This window comes from Apiotrichum porosum (genome assembly GCF_003942205.1).
Source record: "Apiotrichum porosum strain DSM 27194 chromosome Unknown scaffold_12, whole genome shotgun sequence".
NCBI lineage: Eukaryota > Fungi > Basidiomycota > Tremellomycetes > Trichosporonales > Trichosporonaceae > Apiotrichum > Apiotrichum porosum.
This window is the reverse complement of record NW_021167119.1, coordinates 845,489-866,846: the sequence shown is the minus strand read 5'-3', so window position 1 is coordinate 866,846 and position 21,358 is coordinate 845,489. Positions and strand designations below refer to the sequence as shown.

At 60.0% G+C, this 21,358-nt stretch overlaps 9 protein-coding genes across 9 annotated transcripts; 5 read left to right on the top strand and 4 right to left on the bottom strand.

Moving 5' to 3' along the window:
• Positions 1-1,898: 1,898 nt before the first annotated feature.
• On the top strand, positions 1,899-2,513 carry EHS24_002382 (uncharacterized protein; the record flags this gene model as incomplete). Its single annotated transcript, XM_028618122.1, has 2 exons — positions 1,899-2,104; positions 2,162-2,513. The coding sequence occupies 2 exons, from the start codon at positions 1,899-1,901 to the stop codon at positions 2,511-2,513; spliced, it is 558 nt and encodes a 185-aa protein (XP_028473800.1).
• A 243-nt stretch (positions 2,514-2,756) lies between these two features.
• Positions 2,757-4,025, bottom strand: EHS24_002381 (uncharacterized protein; the record flags this gene model as incomplete). Its single annotated transcript, XM_028618121.1, has 1 exon — positions 2,757-4,025. The coding sequence occupies one exon, from the start codon at positions 4,023-4,025 to the stop codon at positions 2,757-2,759; it is 1,269 nt and encodes a 422-aa protein (XP_028473799.1).
• Positions 4,026-4,328: 303 nt separating this feature from the next.
• EHS24_002380 (uncharacterized protein) lies at positions 4,329-6,314 on the bottom strand (the record flags this gene model as incomplete). The annotated part of the gene is made up of 4 exons (XM_028618120.1): positions 4,329-4,367; positions 4,422-5,363; positions 5,405-6,172; positions 6,216-6,314. The coding sequence occupies 4 exons, from the start codon at positions 6,312-6,314 to the stop codon at positions 4,329-4,331; spliced, it is 1,848 nt and encodes a 615-aa protein (XP_028473798.1).
• A 316-nt stretch (positions 6,315-6,630) lies between these two features.
• EHS24_002379 (uncharacterized protein) lies at positions 6,631-9,483 on the top strand (the record flags this gene model as incomplete). The annotated part of the gene is made up of 4 exons (XM_028618119.1): positions 6,631-6,692; positions 6,736-6,921; positions 6,961-7,719; positions 7,761-9,483. The coding sequence occupies 4 exons, from the start codon at positions 6,631-6,633 to the stop codon at positions 9,481-9,483; spliced, it is 2,730 nt and encodes a 909-aa protein (XP_028473797.1).
• A 106-nt stretch (positions 9,484-9,589) lies between these two features.
• Positions 9,590-10,856, bottom strand: EHS24_002378 (uncharacterized protein; the record flags this gene model as incomplete). The annotated part of the gene is made up of 2 exons (XM_028618118.1): positions 9,590-10,491; positions 10,547-10,856. 2 exons carry the CDS (start codon positions 10,854-10,856, stop codon positions 9,590-9,592), a joined length of 1,212 nt encoding a protein of 403 aa, XP_028473796.1.
• A 1,452-nt stretch (positions 10,857-12,308) lies between these two features.
• ISU1 (iron-binding protein) lies at positions 12,309-13,231 on the top strand (the record flags this gene model as incomplete). The annotated part of the gene is made up of 5 exons (XM_028618117.1): positions 12,309-12,495; positions 12,612-12,621; positions 12,709-12,902; positions 13,039-13,145; positions 13,202-13,231. The coding sequence occupies 5 exons, from the start codon at positions 12,309-12,311 to the stop codon at positions 13,229-13,231; spliced, it is 528 nt and encodes a 175-aa protein (XP_028473795.1).
• A 930-nt stretch (positions 13,232-14,161) lies between these two features.
• On the top strand, positions 14,162-15,713 carry EHS24_002376 (uncharacterized protein; the record flags this gene model as incomplete). Its single annotated transcript, XM_028618116.1, has 3 exons — positions 14,162-14,406; positions 14,720-15,127; positions 15,185-15,713. The coding sequence occupies 3 exons, from the start codon at positions 14,162-14,164 to the stop codon at positions 15,711-15,713; spliced, it is 1,182 nt and encodes a 393-aa protein (XP_028473794.1).
• A 541-nt stretch (positions 15,714-16,254) lies between these two features.
• Positions 16,255-18,288, top strand: EHS24_002375 (uncharacterized protein; the record flags this gene model as incomplete). The annotated part of the gene is made up of 6 exons (XM_028618115.1): positions 16,255-16,337; positions 16,525-17,274; positions 17,313-17,757; positions 17,809-17,900; positions 18,023-18,227; positions 18,274-18,288. 6 exons carry the CDS (start codon positions 16,255-16,257, stop codon positions 18,286-18,288), a joined length of 1,590 nt encoding a protein of 529 aa, XP_028473793.1.
• Positions 18,289-18,460: 172 nt separating this feature from the next.
• EHS24_002374 (uncharacterized protein) lies at positions 18,461-20,812 on the bottom strand (the record flags this gene model as incomplete). The annotated part of the gene is made up of 4 exons (XM_028618114.1): positions 18,461-20,054; positions 20,104-20,177; positions 20,218-20,573; positions 20,668-20,812. 4 exons carry the CDS (start codon positions 20,810-20,812, stop codon positions 18,461-18,463), a joined length of 2,169 nt encoding a protein of 722 aa, XP_028473792.1.
• Between the last annotated feature and the right edge of the window lie 546 nt (positions 20,813-21,358).

The following is a 21,358-nucleotide window of genomic DNA, read 5'->3' as shown; positions in this document are numbered from 1 at the left end:
CTGATGACTGTGCTGTTGCTTTACATGACGCTGCTATCCTTGGCCCACACATTAACGGAACTGATTCACCCCGGAACCGACAGCAGGACGACGCAGGCATTTAGTTAGACAGTGCTCCCCCGTCACCGCCTCACTGCTTCTCACGGCCATGCGGTTGACTGGACTAAGAGTGATGGACGCCGAATCCAAAAAACAAAGCGCGGAGCTTCATCGGCGGGGAGTACGGCCCGCGGACAGGTCCACCACCGTCCACCTGCCCTAGCTGACGGCAGGAGGTGCCATGGTTCACGCGCCAGAATTGGTGATGAGGTACCCAAACCGTGAAATATTGGACCTTGTCCGTCGGATCAGTGAGCTTTGGGTGCGAGGCACCAGCCAAGACATTCTCTGCCAACATTACCGAACCCTACTATTTGCCCGTCTCCAGCGTCATCAGCAACACCCGAACCTTCCAAGCAATAGCAAAGGCGGTGGAACAAGGCTCGCCGCATCCTTCTCTTTCCGCTTCCAAGGTGAGTGGGCTCAAAGTATGCGGAAGCAGGGCGCGCGTGGAGCGTCGGGGTACCGACATCAGCACAGCCTTTGGGGTTGGGGGTTGGGGGCCTTCTGCCGAGAGACCGAGAGGTGGTGGCGCGGAACACATCGGGTCAGCTGACGCGTGACGAACAAGCATATCGAGGGTGGCAGGTTGAGCGCTCAACTTTCCAGTCAAACACAAGATCCATATGCCAAGCACCGCGGATGGAACGGCCAGGTCCTGCTTGTCGCCACACCCCTGGACAAAGAATCGACGCTACAATCCGCAGCAGTCAGAAGCCGCGACCTGGCTGAACCTCTGTTCTGCTGCGTTCCATACGGTTCACAAATCACAGATCTGATCCGATCCACGTATACCGGGTGTGTCGGCCATATCCCTCGTTGCCGGGGACTGTCCAACATTGTTGCTCGCAAACGCGTCTCTGGCGCACAACCTCACCCACAACCTCACCCACTGACGTAGGTGTCGTAAACATTTCTGTACTAGCGAGTTCGGGGTGGCATCTCGGACCTGATGTTTGCTGGGATCAGATTCATAGCCTTGAGGAGGCTGGACAGCAGCAGCAGCAGCAGCAGCAGCAGCGGTCCCAACTGGGTTCCAGGTCGGCAATCTGGCCGGTAAAGGTTTCACCGTATGGGGCATGTGTGTGACCCGACCCACACCTTGTCGCGGAAGCTCGACATCTTGACACGGCCAAGGAGAAAGCAGTTTAGGCATCGAGCGGAAGGAATCGACGGTGAGGGTCCATCAAAGCATATGGTGTGGCGCTCCATGCGCATATGCCCGTCGGCGTGGGCGTCGTACCGCGACAGTGCCATTACGAAAGAACCTTGCGATAATCAGAACAAGGGATCCAGTCCAAGCCGAGAGGCAGTGCCGTTCATCGCGAGGCAGTGTTGCCGGCCAACGCCATGGTAAGGGACACTGACAACGTTGGCCTTGGGCCAATACCTCATGCTCGCTGTTGATCCTTGTGCCCACATTGCGTCGACGTCGCTAGGAGCGCAGGGGTGACCATCGGCTCCATCTCCGCAAACTGTCCTCCGCGTCCAGAATATGCGCAGCCCACCGCGACGACGTAGCCTTCGTCACGGAGATCAGCATTGTCGCATCTCTGTTCGGGACCCATGGGGCCTGTGGGAGCAGCAGACGCATGACTGAAGCTGACCAAGTGATACTGACGTTCTTGGCTTCCTTGCTCACGGTGATCGTGTGGCAACCCGGCCATGCCTGAGACAAACAGCATAAATAGCAAGCGTCTGTGGAGCCTTCTTCCTCATCTCCAGTCTCTCCTTCTCTCCTAGATCACCAGTAGCAACACTCGACGACACCCCACCCACACAACAACCACAACCACACCATGTTCTCCAAGCTTGCCATCTTCGCCCTCCTTGCCGGCCTCGTTGCTGCTGCCGACTGCGAGCCGACCACCACGTCTCCTCCTCCCACCACGAGCACTACTCCTCCTCCTCCTCCTTCTGGCGTCGCCCTCCACCCCAACACTGCCAGCACCAAGTGCCTCGATGTCCAGGGTGCTGTCTTCGCGAACGGTACCCCCGTCCAGGTGTGAGTGCCAGACTCGCCATGTTTGCTGTGTGGCACGGTTACTGACAAGATTCGCAGTTACGACTGCAACGGAACCGGTGCCCAGAAGTGGGTCATCAACCGTGGCAACGGCCAGGTCAAGGTCGCCGGCACCAACTTCTGCCTCGACGCCGGCAGCAGCCCCGCCGACGGCACCAAGATGAAGATCTGGCAGTGCTACGACGGCCTCGCTGCTCAGCAGTGGTACTGGACTGGCGACAACCGCATCGCCCTCACCAACCAGGGCTTCTGCCTCGACAACACTGGCGGCTCGACCTCCAACGGCAACCCCGTCCAGATCTGGTCGTGCGGTACTGGCAACAACAACCAGGTCTGGACCGCCGTCACCCCCAAGCGCCGCGCCGTTCGCTACTCGTCGTCCGAGGAGTAAACGACCTCGCTCCCCCCCCTCTCACGCTTCCTCTCCCTCGCCAAGGGACGACAGCGTATGGACACTTCTGGATCTCCGATCCATGGACAATGATGCCCTATAGTTGAAGATGATGAAGTAGTCAGTAGTTTTGATGATGTTAACGCCACTTTTTGGCAACACTTCTCCGTTGAGCATTCATCATTCCATACACATGTTTCAACTGACAACCTTTTGCGTAAGTGTACATGTACGACGTTCATCTTACAGGGCAGCAAGCACCTTGGCCTGGTCCTTCTTGTTCCAGATGTCCTTGTACTTGTCCACAGCGTGGCTCTCGCACTCGACATCCGCCATAGGGTGGAAGCGGCACGGGTCGAGAGCCGCACGGAGCCACTCGTCCGCCTCGGGCGCGTCCTCGCCACGGATGTCGGCAACGATCAGATCCGCAAGGACACGCATACTGCCGGCAGCGTGTGTGACCCAGCACCCAATGGCAGCGTACATGCCCAAATTGATGCGGCCCACAAGGGGCAGTCCGTCGGGCGTGATTGTGAACACGCCGGTGAAGCCGTATGGGACATTGCCGGCTGCCAGCATGGTGAGCTCGGCGGGCTGTGCGTCCACACGGCCGGCAAACGTAGCAGCCGTGGACGGCGGGAGAAGTCGGATCGCGTCGTCCATCGTGTGTGTGAACTGGGGCTGGAACGGGGTGTACGCAGTGGGGAGAACCTTGGTGGCAGCGGTACGGACGACAACCGGGTCGTGGTTGTAGCTGCCGATACCGATGCGGTCGCCGTGGTCGCGGACGTACATGACAGCGTCGGGGAAGCGAGCAAAGGGGGCCATGCGAGTGCGAGGTGCGTGGCGGTTGGCAAACGCGTACGGGTGCGCAAAGGCCACAGCGCGAGAAGCGAGGCACGGACAGAGTTGGCCGGCCCAGACGCCAGTGGCGACCACCACACGGCGGGCAGTGTGCGCGTCGTCAGACGTCGTGATCGTGTATGTCTGACCAAGACGGGTAATGCTGGTTACATTGCCGTCAACAAGTGTAGCGCCAGAAGCAGCCGCGAGGTCCTGGGCGTGCCATGTCACCGTCTTGGCATTGGCCGTGCCGTCGTTGGGGTAGTAGATGGCACCAGTCGCGTCGTCGTGGACGAACGCAGGTGCGAGGCTCTGCGCCTCCTTCGTGGTGAGCACCGAATGCTCGAGCTTGCGCTCGCGAGCGACAGCCACGCGATCCTGAATCCAGTTCTTGCCATCGGCGCCACGCACGACCTCCAGACAACCGACGTTGTCGAACCCGTTTGGAATGGCGGTGTACGCTGCCACACTGCGCCGGGCCAGCTCGGTGAGGACAGGGAGTGTGTTGATCTGCGCAACAACGCCGGGCGCGTGACCTGTAGAGCCTGGAAGGCCGCGAACGTCGCGGTCAATGAGAATGACACGGGCATGAGGAGCGAGGAGCGAGGCGAGCGTGCTGCCGGCAATACCCGCGCCGACAATGGCAACGTCGTAGTCGGGGACAGTCATGGTTGGAAAGTGGACGAAACGACATTCTCAACGGGTTCCACTAGCCGTCTTTCATACTTGACAGCGACGGGGAACATCGGAACGAACCGTTGCCGTGCAGCAAGTGCACTGCTTCTGCTGCGGTGGTCAAAGATATCATGGGGAATGGGCGTTGGCTTATCATGTGATGGCCAGATCTCGCGGCTGACGAACTTTACCGAGATGACGTCGTGGGTATGTTTGATTGCTGGCAACCACAGGAACACTGCCCACCTTGTAATGTGTCTTCCCGGCAACATCTCCCGAGCAGCATGCATAGATGTTCTAGAATGAAAGGATCATAATCCTGGTCATCTCCTCGGCCTGTTCCATGTCCTGTAAGGTTAGCGAGGCTGGAACGGCGTCCAAGTAACTCACAAATGCGAGATAGAGATTTTGCGAGTCGGCAAGCGCGTCATAAATTCCGTCACCGGCCTCCCCTACCTCCACGCCCAGCTCGGCAGCCACTCCAGGACGTGTACCGACCTCCTCGAGCGCCTGTCCTTGAGCCCCTGGTTGGAGACAATCCCTGGCGAGAGGAGGCCAACGTGGTATGCCGGTGCGGCTCCAGTCCCACGGAGAGGACATGCCTACTGAACGCTGGGCAAGTTGGGCGGCCTGGGGTTGCGATTGAACGGGCACACCTTGGTGTTGTTCAACAGAAGGCGGTGGAGCACGGCTTCCCAGAGGCGACGGATGAAGTCCTCGTGCCGCGTGGCTACGCCAATCGGCGAGGTGGATGTGGTACCGACTCGTGTTGCCATCGGGGTCGTCGTCCCGCCTCACAACCATGATCGACTTTTCGCCCACAGTTGTGCAGCTGGTGGCTGCCTCACCCCAGCAATCATAGTCGGTGAAGTATGCCCAATCCACACTTGACTCTGGGTCGAGAGGTGCCTCCTCACTGGCAAAGTGGTGGCGGAGATCGGAAAGACGTAATGTCATAATGTGGTGTTCATGAGCCACGCTCGCCACCCTTTGCTCTCCTGGAAATGCGGGATCAAAGCTGGAAAGCTCAAACGATGGACGCAGGACGAGCAGGCGCGAGTCTGGGTCATCGCAGTCATAGGCGCAGTTAAAAACGTCCGTGATGGCCTCAAAGTTCTCGTCGAGGACCGGGTACTCCACCAAAGAGAAGGCAGTCGACGACGGTTGAACCTCGTCATCGTCGTCTCCAGTGCGTTCGTAGATGGCAACACGCATGGCGGGGTCGGTCCAGTTGGGCTCATTAGGAAAGCGGCCATCGTTGTTCCCAAACACAAGGGTCTCTGAGTGACTGAGCGGCCATGTTGCGCGTACTTCGTTTGTGTAACCCAGCGCCTACAGTCAGCTCGGGCCTCTCCTGTTCTTCCTCAGCTCACCATCGTGCGTTCCCCTGTTCTCCAGTCCCACACAATCGTTTCCATATCGTTACCGCCGACAGCCGTTTCAAGGACACCACCTGGCAATAGTTGGAGCTCACAGTCCATGAGCCGTGCAACCATCACAATGTCTTCGTGGAAAGGTCGTGTTTCGATATACGTATTGAATTCAAGAGTCTTGGGCTTGCCGGTCCCTTCGTCTGCCAGAGGGACTGCCTTGACCGTCGACCCGTCGAAAACAGCACTCGGCGGTTCCAGATAAAAGTAATGAACCACACTGGTGACGATGTAGTTTGCGTTGTCGAAACGGGTGGACACTTCAACAACTGCCACGACATTGTCCGCACGGGACGATGCAATGCTGGACGCTTCAAAGTCGAGCTGGTAGGTGACCTTTGGAATCGCTCCTTGTCCTTTCCGTCCGTTGATGTCGTGGACCGTCCATGAAGTGAAGTGTTTTGGAAACTCCATGTCGTTGTCATCATCGTCGTTATCTCCTGGGTCCTCCGCTGCTACCATATGTGTGACGAGGAGCAGCCCGTCCGTGACCGCCCAACACTGCAGGTCTGGAAAGTCGAGGACATCGATGTGCCGCGGCTGGAGAGTCGACCAGTTCCTTTCAGACTCGATCATGCGTGCCAGACGCTGAGACGCTGTGCCCCCGCGCTGGACCGCTACCGACCTTCTGTTGATGCCGTGGTAGGCGGTGCGGAGCTGGAGCTGGAGCGCCGAGCTGGACACGACAAGGTCGTTCAGGAAGGTGCACGTCTGGGACCGTCAGATCAGATCGCGAGTGAATGGTAATACGTACCGCACTGGCAGCGAGGATGCTGCGCCAGTCCAGGTGGGAGAAAATGGACTCGACGACATACTCGTGGCCGCTGTGGCTGAGAATGTCGACGGCCGACATGGTGAATGGTGAGGTGGTGTGTGATGGATGCACCTCCACTTTTTTTGTTGTCGTCGTTCACCTGCCCAGATCAGTAGCTTCCGTCGCCCCCCAGGTCATTTCGAAATGTCAGTCGTAGGCAGTATGGATTCAGTACGTCGATGCATGTGCTGCCTGGAGGATGGGGTCTGTATGAGCGATGGATGCGCATGCATACAAATGACTGGCCGAGCTGGCTTGGTCGGGCTGCCCGGCGGCGCTGGGCGGCTTCACCCGCCAGTGACCTCATCGCCTAATCTAGTTATTGCCGGCCACACCGTGGGGAATGCCTGGCACAATGTCGCCGACGACGACCACAACAGACACTCCCAGATTGCTTCCCACCTACCTTCATACGCAGTACATGACATATATCACACATCTGCGGACTACCGCTGCCTAGCCAGTACGTTTTGACCCTCCTCCCCACCCCTGCTCACGAGGCAGTGCGAACCCACAAGGAAGTGTCCGACTCGCCGTCGTCGGGCGCCGTGTCGTATGTGGTCGGCGTGGACGATGCAGGTGCCATCAAGGCGGACGTGGAACGCAACCTCAAGCTCTGGAGTGCACAGGAGGCTCTTCGCAATGGGTGAGCTAAACAGTATGGTGTTCACTCAGCTGACCTCAGGCGTCTCCCCTCCAACAGTCAACTGGACAGTGTGCTCGGCTTTGTATCCAAGCACCTGGTCGCACCAAAGTCCATGTCGCTCTCTGCCGACACCCTGACCGCAATCTCATCTGCACGCCGGCTTGTCGAGACGATCCGCATGGTCATCAAGGTCAAGAACGCCGACGAGCTCATCCAGGATACAACGTGGATGGCGTTTGTCGAATCCAGCTCGTCGTATCGCATCCGTTCGAGCCGAGCGCCTACACCCAAAGAGCGGCCGGTTGAAGCACACAACATTGACAAGGACCTCGATGCCCTGGTCAACGGTGCAGCAAGGGACTATGGCGAACGCGAAGGCGAGCTTACCAAAGCTGCACGCAACATCCGAACGCTCGGCATGATCCTCATCACCAACCCGGAAGTCCGACAGGCCATGAGCGATCTGGTCAAGCTCGGGAGAGAGATGGTGACGGGCAAGCCCAGTGACGAGGAGCTCGATACCGATGAAGACACGGTCGACCTGGTCTTAGAAGTCGGCGCGGATGGTGTTCCCCAGGCGGTTCCCGTCAACTCTGGCGAGCCCGCCTCGGCAGTTCCGCAGGATCCGCCAGACACGCCCATAGACGAGAATCCAACCTTCAACATGCCCGGCTCGTTCCTTCCAGCGTGGGACGAAGAGGGGTCCGACACCGAGGAAGACTGGGCGGACGCGCAGTCTGATCCGGGGCGTGAGACGAGGCAACAGGCAAAGTTCCACGAGCTGGTGTCTTCGGCAGTGTGAGTTGTTGCGTATGGCAGGAGCCTCAGCTGACTGTCAGCACAAGTCTCCAAGGCCAAGAAGGCTACGTTGAATCAATGACCTGGCTGCTGGACACCTTTGAAGTGTACGAGGCCGAGATGCTTGCCATCAAGCGTGGGGAGGACCCCGATGACCTGGGCATATCGCATGGAGCCCTCGGCCCCGCCACACGGCGCATTCTGGCCAACCTAATCACGTTGGCAGAACGCTTTGCGCGCGGAAAGTCTGTCGAACCAGTTCAGCAGTCCATCCTCACCATCTATACGGACATTCTGTCCTCTCATGAACTGCGGAGCATGAGTCGCGAGGTGGACGCGTTCATTCGACGCGTCTTGGTCGAGCCGGGCTACGTCCAAACTGCAGAGTGTGTGGCCAGGGGGATCGAGCTGCGGACGCGGACCCAGGCTCTCCTGTCAAACGAGCTGTATGGCGCACACTGGAGTGCGCTTACGTCGGGCGTTCTGGGATGGCTAGGATGGACAATGGACACTCCACGGGGCGCCCAAGTGGTCACTCCTTTCTACGACGACCCTTTGACACGACGCCTCGACAAGGACTGGCAGCGACTTGTCAAGTCGATCATGCAAGACAGCCGGGGGCATCTCATGTTCAAGCGCCAGCTGTGGTCCGACATTGGCGGTATGATCGGCCCGGCGCTTGGTGGTCTGGGGTACATCCCCGTACCCCGTCTCGAGCTGGCAAACCCGACTGTGGAGCTTGTCCTGGAGAATGTGTACCTGTCCGTTTCCAACCTCGTCCCGTCCATCATCACGGTCGAGGAAGACATCGCGTACAAGTGGTCACCGTTTGACTCGATGGACGCGTCATGTGCAGCGGCCAACCACTGGAAGCTACGCATCCACGTCCAGCAAGTCCAGGCGGACGTCAAGAATGTCCCGTTCTCGCTGCTCTGGAAGAAGGGTATCAGGTATGCCGACACGGGTCTTGTGGATATTACACTCGCTCGCAATGGTCTCAGCATTGTCCTGGATGTCGAGATTGACAGGCGCGAGGACTACCCCAGCGTCCTTGTCGTCCACAATGTAGACGTGTCAGTCGACGAGTTGGAATTCACCTTCCGCAACACCAGGCGCGATTGGCTCTTCCGGCTCTTGTTCGCCACTGTCGCCGTTCCGGCGCTCAAGCATCTCATATGCACCAAGCTGGAGGCCAAGCTGAAGGAACGCCTGGCACAACTGGACGTGCACCTTGTGGACGTTCGCGACCGCCTCAAAGCTGCGAGCAAGGACATTGACGCGAGGCGCAAAGAGGGCGAGGCGACGCCGGGCACCAGCGGCACACTCCTGCGTGTTCTGAGTGACAAGATGAAGGAAATCCGCCAAGCGAAAAAGCTCCACGCCCCCGTCTTTGCAGGCGAAAAGGGCGCACGGGATGCCGTCCAGAAGGCCGACAACGAGGCAGCGGCAGGCCGTTCACCCGAGAAGCAGCCCCATGTTGTTGAACCAGAGCCCGCCTCGGACGTTGAGGAGCCTGGGGGTCCCCCACGGCGCAAAAAGTTCAAGATTAGCTCGCGACTCGAAGACACGTTGCTGCCAACGACGACGCCCAACGCCGACGAGTCGTGGGTGTACCGCAGGTGGCGAGCCGAAGAGGCTGCTCGCCTCTCGGGACGCGCCTCGGCGGAAATGGAGGCCACCACAAACGTCGTTGCAGCGACGGCGACTGGGCTGCGGCTCGGGTCTCCCAGGCCATGGCGTTCCCCCGTGTTCACCTTCCAGTAGAGGGGGGTTTAAGGTCTGCAGTTGTAACAGGATATAGGCCACCACGATACATTGCGCGTGTACTACAGATACTTCAGAGTCCGTCCACGCCCGCCCGCCTGTTGTTCTAGTCGTTGTTGATAAAGTTCAAGGCCATGAGCAGGCCAGAGACACCGGCATCGCCGGACCCACCTTCCTGGTAAAAGTCGGCCATGATGGTAGCGCGGGGCCGCTTGCCGTCCTTTGCGCGCTGGAGGAGCCAGCGAATGAGGCGCGAGTTGACACCCTCGCCCGCGGTCGTCGCGGCGCTCATGCCGGCTCCGCTGGTGAGGTTTGTGAAAAAGGCTGCGCCCTGGCTGAGGACACTGCCGACGCCGCCGGCCGAGTCGCCCTTGGCCACGACCGCCGGCGTGGCGGCGGGGAACTTTGACGCCGAGGTAAAGATCATCGTGTACGGGTGGTCGCTGCCGTTGCCGTTACCACGCGGGTTGAGCGTGGGCTCGAGGAAGCTGCACACGGCATCGGCCTTGGGGCCCACCTGGTTGGGGCCGTCGATGCCGTACCAGTCGTGGATGCGGAAGGGGATGCCGTTGCAGTTCCACTCGAAACCATCGGTCCGGTTGTCGGGCCAAGAGTCCGGGTGGATGCCCATGCCGTCCGGGAACTGGTCGTCGCGGTTCTTGTGGTGACGGGTGAAGAGGACACCGCGGCCACGAGCGTCGCCAAGGGTGGGGAGGGTCTCGTCAAACCTCCACAGACCCGACTCCTTGAACGTGTCGTAGACGAGCTGGGGGAAATCGTCGGCGTTGTCGTCCTCTTGCTTGATGCTGCAGACGATGGTCTCGCGCGGGTGCGAGCGAAGGAAGTCGTTCATCCAGCCAACCTGTTCCTTCAGAGTCGAGTTTTCATTCTGGATGCCGTGGTAGCACTTGAGGTCGCCCTCCTGCGACTTGAGGCGAATGTCAAAGAAGCGGATACCGTCCTTGAGCTGCTGCTCGACGTTGACAGTCTGGCAGATGGAGATGAAGCCTATGGATAAAGTCAGCCACGCGTTGTACCCAAAAGCATGTTCAACTGCACCCACCTCCATAGAGCGATGCGCTCTCGTGGCTGCCGGGAAGCGAAACATCGGCGAGGGCGCGGTCATCCGGGAGCCTCTCGAGGTAGTGCTCCGAGTCGGCACGACGCAAGAGGATGACAGTGTCCTCATCGGTCAAGTAGTAGGCGAGCACGTTGTCGTTGCCAGAGTTGAGCTGGACCCAGCCACGCTGGCGGTCGGCGTCCGAGATGCCGGGCACTTCAGTGCTCGAGTTCTGGTTGTCAAGGCTGTAGTTGACGGTGTTGCCGTTGACATCGCCGGCGTTGATTCCCGAGTGTGCGACAACAGAAGGCATGGTGCTGGATGGGCTGTCTTGGGTAGACGGTGAGTAGATGAATGGGAGAGGGGTGTGGGATGACGATGTCGTCAGCCGCGCCAGAGCAAGAGCTCTATATAGCGACCACTCGAGCCGTCACGTTCCGGTCTGGATATTGACGCAACGGCGCAACGGCAGTCAGGACAGGACCCCATTAATCGCAACTGGGCACAGCAGCCGAGGTGTGCAGGTGTGACCGGGATGTTCGGCAGGGCAGATGAGCAGCAGGCGAACGGCGAACAGCCACCTTGCAACAAGGCGGCCGGTCAAATTGGCTTCAGACGGCCGCCTGTGTCGCAAGTGGCTGCCCCGCCCTGCTGCTCATCCGCCCTGCCAAGCTCTCATGTTTCGAACAACGTCATGACAACGCACCCGTTGCTGCAAAATGGCCGGATGCGGTTGAGGCATACCGGCGATCAAACAAGTCCATAATGAACGTGTGAAGCAGACTCCCATTTTTACGTGAAGCATATGGATGTACCAGCTGCCACGCACACATTGAACGTTGTTGACCGTGGGTGGTTCTCCCACGGGATTCCCAAGGCCGCTGTTATGATATGGGGACGTGACCGGCTGAGCGGAGTACCACTCATAGAAATGTGCTGAGCGATAGTCGGTGGGTGCAGGAGAGGCTGACAACTTTGTGGATATCGTTGTGAGGCTGCACAACGCCATGATCGACCTTGCTTGCTAGGTCAGGTCGATCGGGTCAGAACAGACACGTCTCCGCCTCTTGCTTCCCAACACGCTATGCCATTGTCCTGAGACCTCCACGTCCTAAGGATCCCCCTGAACCTCCGCCGCCTCAGTTGTCGACCTGTTGACAAGAAGGATGCTCTACTGCTGCTACGAGCACCAGGAAATCCGGTTGGCAGAGTGCGATGCCATTCCTCCGTGTCCAACCCTCCGGCCTCCGTTCCATCATCACACCCACGTCGCACTCCATGCGGCGGGGCATATCTGATATGGGGGAGATCACGTGACGCAGGTGATCAGGTGATCAGGTGACGGGCTGTGGGGGTGGAGTTTGCTTCCGCGCCGCCCAGGAAAACGCATACACTCGCCGTAGGGTTCCCACCTGCATACACATAGTGCGTATGTGGTGTTTTTGCTTCCGTCCTGATGTGGTGGGCCAATTTGACGCATTTGATATTTTTCAAATATCCTCGTTCTCCGCATTAACAACGGGGGCAATTTATATTGTATTTTCCAATATGGCCCCGCCAGCCGGGCGCCGCCGCCACCCCCGTTGTTGCGGAGCGGGAGCAAATGTTTGGTCAGCGTGCCGCCGTCGTCGCCTTTCGGGCTTGCCGGTCGTGCCGCTCAGTACGCGCGTTTTCAGTGGGCCCTCTTCTCACTGGTTGCACAAAACACAATCCATCTCCATCTCTCTCTCCATCGTCCATCACACCCACCACCACAAGTCCCACCATGCAGGCCTTCCGCAACTCCACCCTCGCCCTCTCCCGCCGCGCGGTCACCGCACCCCTCCGTGTCGCCCCCGCCAGCGTCGCCCGCTACCACGCAAAGGTCATTGACCACTACGAGAACCCTCGCAACGTCGGCAAGCTCGACAAGAATGACGCCGATGTCGGTACCGGTCTCGTTGGCGCTCCTGGTGAGTAACCTTTTGCTACACTCCCCCTGTTTTCCCTTGCAGCGTTCCCGGGATCTGGGGAGATGGCAACAACACATCTCGCTACGTATCGAACCCGATTGCTGACTCCAAAACAGCCTGTGGCGAGTGAGTCACCTCAAAGTCTTTACCTAGGGTCTCGGCCATTCTGTCGTACACCCCCGGTATCCCTCGTCCATCAATTGACAACCTTAGCGTGATGAAGCTCCAGATCAAGGTCGGCGAGGACGGCATCATCCAGGACGTCAAGTTCAAGACCTTTGGCTGCGGTTCCGCCATTGCCTCGTCGTCGTACATGACCGAGCGCGTCAAGGGCCTTAGCATCACCGACGCTGCCAAGGTCAAGAACACTGAGATTGCCAAGGAGCTTTGTCTTCCTCCTGTCAAGCGTGAGTGGGATCATACGGCAGCTTGTGGAACGTTGTGGACGCGCCGTCCGTACTGCGGGGCCGTGACGACCAGTTTGCCACTCGACAACGCCGTTTTTGGCTCAACCTTGTGGACCTTGTGCTAACACCACTGCAGTCCACTGCTCCCTCCTTGCCGAGGACGCCATCAAGTCCGCTATCAAGGACTACCAGTCCAAGCGTGAGAAGCGCCTCGCCGCTGCCGCCGCCGCCTCTGCTCCTTCGGTTCGTGCCCAACCGTCTCCACATCCGTTTGGTCTTCCAGTACTGACCATCCCTAGCCCGCTGCCCAGCTCAGTGCCTCCGCATGAGAACCTAGCGCTCTGAACGAGACGAAAAACGAAAAACTATCCCCTCACCCCCTCCCCCCTACCCAGCTACGGCACACCACACAGTTGTACTAGATTTCCCAGACGCGCGCCGAAGAGGACGCCATTGTCCGCCCCGCCGGTCAGTCATGTCATTTGAGATGGAAGGAAAACGGGCGGCCAGGGAGGGTGTGGTACTCTGGGGAGTACTAACCCTTGCGGCCGCTGTAGATTTGAGGGCGAGGAGCCATCTAGTTTGTGTTGCGAGAGCGAGAGCATCTGTATGCACTGCACAGTTGATGGCGAGAGCAGGTGTCTCTGGCGAACGAGTGGCGACAACGGGAGACTCACGCCTGTGCCTCGGCGGTACCTGCGTGGAGTCGGTTGGGTCGTCACTCGGCGTTTATTTTGAAAAAAAAGGCTCGCTGGTGTCAGCCTGGCGGACTCCCATCTGACGCCATATGGGGTGTGGCTGCCCCGTCTTCTGGTTGCCGTCCATGCAGCCCACGGGCCACGCCGTTTGCATGTGTCCTGCATAGGTGCTGGGTTGCGAGCGAGCAGCTGCCGGGGTCCAGGCCTCGCAGCCCAGGAAAAGGTGGTTGGCTAGTGTGAGCGCAACCGTCCGCCCCCCGAGCGAGACCCACCCCCCGCGTAAACGTCCTGAGCAGACTACCGCGGTGTATTTCCGGGAGATTACCGTCCGACAACATGGCCCATGGGCGACAACCGCCAGACTGCCTGTCATTCTGCCGCCACGCCATCACAGCCGCCGGGTTGCAGCTGGGCCGTCTGCAAATACTTCTTAATGCCCAGGCAGCATGCACGTAGCTTGTCTCTCTTCCCCCTCATCCATTGCATCCCCATCCCTCCCCTCTCTGACGTTTTGACGTCTTAACCCCACGTCCCCCCACCCTCCATCACCTCATCCAAACAATGTGCGGTGCCGCCCCCACCACCCCCGGCTCCTCGTTCTACGAGGTCGCCTACGACCCTGCCCGCGTCCTCAAGTCGGCCGACTTCAAGATCCTCAAGGAGGGTGACGCCGAGCTCGCCGACAAGACTGCCAACATTGCCTGCGCCTACAACCCGGCCCACGAGGTCCACATGATCAACAAGCCCAAGGTGTCGGCCCGCAAGGGCGAGGCCATTGTCCACGTCAAGGCGACTGGTATCTGCGGGTGAGTACAAGAGTGTTCTGAGCGAGACACGTCGTACCTCGCAGCGAAGCGAACGGTGGCCCGGTGGCTTCTGGTCGCTGGTGCTCGCAGCACGGGTCATGGGATGTGGTGTGGTCGTCGCGTTCGTCCGTTTCGGCGCCGGCACATGCCGGGCCGAAGATGCCGATCACCGTTTGAGCTGTCAAGTGGCGCATCAAGTGGCACCGGTGATGGCATCGTCCAGGCCAGCGCAAGCCGCCTGCAAGCATGAGCTACATGCCCTCCCCATGTGTCCTCCCACCTGCATGCATGCTCTCAACTAACACCCCTCCAGCTCGGACGTCCACTTCTGGAAGCACGGCCACATTGGCCCCACCATGATCGTCACCGACGAGTGCGGTGCCGGCCACGAGTCGGCCGGCGAGGTCATCGAGGTCGGCGAGGGCGTCACCGACGTCAAGGTCGGCGACCGCGTCGCCATCGAGGCTGGTGTCCCTTGCTCCCAGCCCGACTGCGACCCTTGCCGTCTCGGTCGCTACAATGCTTGCCCCCGCGTCGTCTTCTTCTCCACCCCGCCTTACCACGGCACCCTCACCCGCTACCACGCCCACCCCTCGGCGTGGCTCCACAAGCTTCCCGACAACGTCTCGTTCGAGGAGGGCTCCCTCTGCGAGCCCCTCGCTGTCGCCCTTGCCGGTATTGAGCGTGCCGGCATTGTCCTCGGTGACCCCATTGCTATCTGGTGAGCCACTCACATACACGACACTTTTGTTTGGAACAAATGCTAACGATTGCACAGCGGTGCCGGCCCCATTGGTCTCATCACCCTCCTCGCCGCCCACGCTGCCGGCTGCTACCCCATTGTCATCACCGACCTGTTCGAGTCGCGTCTCGAGTTTGCCAAGAAGCTCGTGCCCACTGTCAAGACCCTGGTCATTGGCCGCAACGACAAGTCGGAGGAGACTGCCGAGAAGATCAAGGCCCTCGCCGCCGCGCCCATCCGCGTCGCCATGGAGTGCACTGGCTTTGAGTCGTCTATCCGCACCGCCATCTTCTCGGTCATCTTTGGCGGCAAGGTCTTTGTCATTGGTGTCGGCCCCAGCGAGCAGAGCTACCCCTTCGGCTACTGCAACGCCAACGAGATCGACCTCCAGTTCCAGTACCGTTACGCCAACCAGTACCCCAAGGCCATCCGCCTCGTCGCCGGCGGCCTCATCGACCTCAAGCCCCTCGTCACCCACCGCTTCCCCCTCGAGCGTGCCGTCGAGGCCTTCCAGGTCGCTGCCGACCCCACCCAGGGTGCCATCAAGGTCCAGATCCAGGACTAGGGTGTGGTTTTGGGCAGCTGCCACATGGGAGTGTTTTTAGATAGATAAAAAAGACAACAGGCTGTGCGGGTTGACAGTAGTGTACGGTCGTAGAGTATGGGACATTGGAGCATGTAATCTGGGTTCATGGTGACTGGAGAGGTGGCAGGTGAGGTGGCAGGTGCAGGATCGCAAGATACAGGAGGATTATGGCGTCCGATTATCACCTCCGGACGTTTTGGCAGACCGGCTGATGACTTTAGCGTGCAAGCGGCAGCACTATTTTTTGCGCTAACATAGAACTCTTTCCCACAGCGGGCCAGCGGCAAGCGGGGCTCTGCCAAGATGGAGGGCACCCAATGTGCAGCATCGCGGACGTTTTCAGTCCGACCTGGGGGAGCGAGTCGTCTCCGTCGCCGCGCGAATCCCTGCCCCTTTGCGAGTCCCTGGTGCCGCACATTCCGCCGAACTCTGTGAGATCGAGTGTCTCCAATCATACACAACAACATCATCCCCACGGAAAGGCCACTGGCCACTGGCCCCCACAGTATTGCTCGCGACAATGCCTCAGGCAGAATACGTACCCCTCTCGACCAGGGACGACGACGACAATGACGCGGCGCACTTTGAGCCGCAGCATAGACGGTGAGTCGGACTGCGTGTGCTACGCGACAGCCCTACGCCTGGAAACACTCCGTGTTCCCCTCCGCACAACTAGTGACAGCATGCTCGGTAGCGTCGTTGATGTGGGGCCTCCAGAGCGACGTCGCTGTTTCCCCTGGACCACATTGTGAACACACCATGAACACTCCACTGACAACGCTTATCACAGACGACGTGCCGGGTTCCGTCTCGGCTCTGCGCGCGCGCGGACAGCTATCGGCCTCGTCGGGCTGGTGCTCGCGTTTGCGTCCCTCGTCGGGCTGGGATGGACGCACTATGGCGGATCGTCGAGCGCCTTGCACGACGTGGTCAACGACATGGACCAAGGCGGCGGCGGCAGCAGCGGGGACGCCGATCCCGACCCGGAACCGACGCACCCAGACGACGACCTGGGCGAGATTGGTGACAACCCATATTTCCAAAAGGGCGATACCTGGCAGCACAACCTCGAGGTCATCAAGCGCCTGGAGCGATGCGAAGAGTTGGGCTTCTTGGTGGATACACACGACCCCAGCGCGCCGCGTCGCGGCGTGGCCCAAGAGGCCGAGGCGGCCATGGAGGGGTGTGGATGGAACGAGACGACGGTCGTCATCTTGGCAAGTTACTGGCTCGCCGACGCCGTGGGCGGAACAGACAACACGGGCGAGACGGTGTATGCCCAGTCGACCATCAGCACGCTCCAGGCCAACGGCTACGCCGTGCTCTACTCGTCCTTGGGGTGGCTCAACCACGACATGAGGCGCACAACAGAGTATTACCAGCGCTGGCACAAGAACGTCCGTCTGGTCCTTGCCGATCCGGAGCAGATTGATGTGTGCTTCGACAAGGACCAGGCCGACGGGCAAAAGTGCCTCAAGACAGAGGACAACTTGGACGGCATCCCGGCGTGGAAGCTGCTGGCGTGGTGGTACTGGGACGAGTGAGTCTGCCTTTAGTGTTTGTCTGACAGCCTTGCAGCCCCGGAACACCCCTTGGACCGGGCTTCACCCTCTCCCCGGCCAACACCAACGCCAACCATTTCCTCTCGTTCTCCATCGAGCCCTCGTGCAAGCGGCTCCCGTACGTCACGCACGCCGAGCGCAAAAAGCCCGACCAGGCGTACGTCCTCGCCAAGCAGGTGCACTACCTCGGCCCCCAGGCCAGTGAAAAGTATGGCCGGTTCACGTGGACCCTTGACGCGTTTACCTCCATCAAGGCCGAGCTGAACGTTTCCTTTGCGGGCGGGTTTGTCAATGACGAAAAGGAGACGCTCAAGGCGGTCCTGGATGCCGGGATTATCAATTACGGCCCGTTGAACAAGGTCCAGTTCTACACCCAGCTGGCAGAGAGCTTTGTGCTCGTCGGCGTCGGGCAGCCGCGGATCTCCCCGAGTCCATGGGACGCGCTGTGCCAGGGCGTGCCGGTGAGTTTATGGGAATGTGTAGGCAGACAGACACAGCTGACACGAGCGCAGTTTATCAACCCGATTCTCTCGTGGGACGAAAACGACCCCACAGACCGCAAGGCATGGCGGCTCCAGCAATGGCACATGGTCAACCTTGATCCGTGAGTACGATGTAGCTAGCCACTTGGCCCGTAATAGCTGCTTGGTTGAGGCCCTGCTCCGCTTTCTCAAGCCCCACAGCTGCCAGATCCTGACGATATGGCCAAGCTGACACTGTCTCCAGGCCATACGTCTACTCGGTGCGCGCCGACGACCTTGTCGGACTGCACAACGCCGTCGGCAATGCCTTGACACACCCCATCGACTCGTACATTCCCGACAACATGAAGTTTGACTGGGTCACGAACCGCATGGCCGAGGTCGTCGAGGGCGACTGGCGCGGGAAGGGCGAAGAGGTGCTGGAGCAGTGGAAGGAGGAGGGTAAAGCCGTGAGTTGGAAATATCGGGGGACCGATGCACAACTGACACCGACAGCTGTTTGTCATGTAGGGGTGTTTAGATCTCTCGCTTGTTGGACTTTGCTTATTATATGCATCTTTTGGGGTCTTCGAATTCTCGCAAACAAGAAACGCTTATGATTATGCATAACCAGCAGCTTGGGCGCTGACGGGATCCCTACTAGACTGACTGTCCTATGTCCAACCTGTCATCTCCTTACTTCTTAAAGCACGCGCTCGAGCCAAGTGTAGAACGCCTCGCACTGCTCGGCCGGGTTCTCGTCGTACGCGTGGTCGCCGCCCTCGACAACCTCCACCTCCGTCTCACCCTTGGTGCTCTGCAACACCTCGACAGTGGGCTCGAGCGGCTGGATTTTATCGTCAATGGAGCCATAGGACATGAACACTGGCGGCATGGCGGCCTCACGCTTGGCGACAATCTCCAGGCGCGTGGTGGCGCTCAGCGTGTGCGCGTCGGGGCGGAACGAGTCCATGCCCGATCCGACCGAACGCTGGTTGTAGAACAGGAGGTTGGGGAACAGCGCCTCCTGCAGCATGTAAGGGTACAGGATGGAGCGGGGACCGCCAGACACCGCAGTGGCGACGGGCGGGTCACGGGGGTTGATGTGCGGGCGGGCCGCCTCGTGCGGGACGCTCTTGCCCCACCACGGGACGGGGTCGGTCTTGGTCTGCCAGAACTGGTGCGCGAGGTCGGTGATGGGGTAGAAGACGGCGATACCCTTGGGCACCCAGCCGAGGGGACCGCGGTGGCCGCCCACATCGGCGTCGGGGACGCGTTGAGGAGTGGGGACACCGGCCATGAGCGCGAGGTATCCGCCGGCACTGCCGCCAGAAACGACGATGCGGTCCGGATCGACGCGGGCCGATTCGCCAATGGCCGCGAGCTTGTCGTTGAGCTTGGTACGGACATAGTTGACGGCAGAGTCGGCGTCGGCAAGAGTCTCCAGGATCGCCGCCTGCGGTGCCATGCGGTAGTTTGGCGAGACGACAATGACACCTTGGCCGTTGAGGCCCTTGTTGGGGAAGCGACGCAAGTGAGGAGGAAGGTTCTCCTTGTTGCCCTGCAAAAGGCCGCCGCCGTGCCACCACACAACGACGGGGAGCGGAGTGGCCGGCGACGCGTCCTTGGGCAGGTACACGTCCATCTCGACGGCGAGCGGCAGCGAGTCAAAGGTGGCCGCCGGGTGGGTCGCAAAGGTGATGGTGGCAGTGGGCAGGGGTATGTCGGTCGGTCCACCAGGTGCAGGTGTGTATCCGACTGGCTTGCCCGGGCTGGAAGCACGCGGCTTACGGGGTGACGCGCCGAGGCTCATGGCCGCGCCGCCTGTACTGCCCCACGCGCAGCCCTCAGTGTCGATAGCGGCTCCGGCAGCAACGTCACCCTCGATACCGTTGAGGTGTTTGTTGCCGCCCAGCACCAAGGACGCGAGCTCGGGCATGCGGGTGTGGTCGATTCCGGCAGCGCTGGCGTCGAGAATGCCTTCAAGGGCGTTGTTGCCAACGTTGAGGACGCGAAGCCTCAGCGGGGTCTTGCCTGCCAAGCCGGCGAGTGCGTCGGTCGAGAGCTGGTTGTACGACAGGTTGAGGGATCGCAGAACCGGGAGGACCGTCTTGGGCGCCTTTGCTTCACGCTCAAACTTTGTGATCAGGAATCCCGTGCCGTACGCCAGTCCCTCGTCGCTGGGCTTGACAGGCTCTGTGAGGTCGAGAGTCTTGATGGCATTGTGGGTCATAATCACGCTCTCCAGCTCGGGAAGGAGAAGGAGGGACGGAGGGAAGGCGGTGAGAGCATTGTCGCTGCACGGGTGTGAGCAAAAAGAAGGACGTCTTGGGTTGAGGTACTCACGAAATGTCAATGACGTTGAGTCGCAAGAGGTCGGCAAACGCGTTAGGGAGAGCGGTGAGCTTGTTTCCGCGGAGCTAGGAGGTCAGCACGACAGCTCTCCGCGCGCACACCCACGTCTACACTCTTGAGGCCACCAAAGAGGCCGATCTCAAACTCGAGCTCGCGAATCATGTTATCGGGCGCGCGCAGGGCTGTGAGCTCTTCGGGCTCGGACCAGCGCTTCTTGGGCTCGGGGGTACCAAACGCCAAGCGCCGGGCAGGTTCACTGTCGTCGTCGAGGGACAGGCCGGCGATGGCGCGTCCAAAGCTATCATATTCGACTTGCTTGGCCTTTGTGGGTGTCGCAAGGGCCGCGGAAGGTACAGGTGTGGGTGGAGGAACAGTGAGTTCGTGCTCTGGGATGCCAAGGAGGTCTGTGTAGACTTCACAGGGGATCGCGTCGAGGGACATGGACCCGAGGTCGAGCTTGCCTGTGGGTGTCAGCTTGCTCTATTGACAAGAGGGTGTAGTGTGAGTGGGAGGCAACGCGGGGGGAACACACGGAGAGGAGACCACAACACGTACCACTCCTGCGTGCACGCGACACTTGGCCCGGGACGGTGCGTTCCTCGAGCTCGACTGGCGGGGGTGCATACCCAGGACGGGGCTTGATGGGCGAGTTGCGTGCGGCCGCACGTTTGAGTGCAATCTGTTCTCTGATAGAGGCCATGTTGCGATGGGGTCAAGGTCGGGGGGTGGGTGGTGGGCAGTGCTGTAAACTGGCGCGAGATGGACGGGTGTTGCCAGATGTTTGGTTTGAAATGTCCACCAGCGAGTAGGATCCCGCCGTACGTCACCACACCCAGTGCGCCAGTGCCCCGCACTTGGCCGCCCCCACATCCGGCGGGGGTGAGGGCATGATGCAGCTTCCCGGGATGAGAACTGACCACAGATGCATGGAGGAACGCACACAAACGCTGTCAACGCTATCAACGTTCGCCCACTGCCACCATGATATTTGACATTGACGCTCGTCTCGGTAAAAGCAAGACCCCCCGCAGCCAGGTGGGAAAGGCGGCTTGTTGTTTCAGCCCAGCGTGCGTCCATGTGGGTATTTGTGGACGTTGTTGTTGCAACCATCCCTTTAGTGCCTTCACACATCCATCACTGCTTTCTTCTTTCATTCCCTCCGTCTCTCCCTCCCCCGATCCCCCTTCTTGCACCCTCGTAGACACTCGTTTGACGAGCACCCGACAGCACCCTCCCTCTCTCCCTC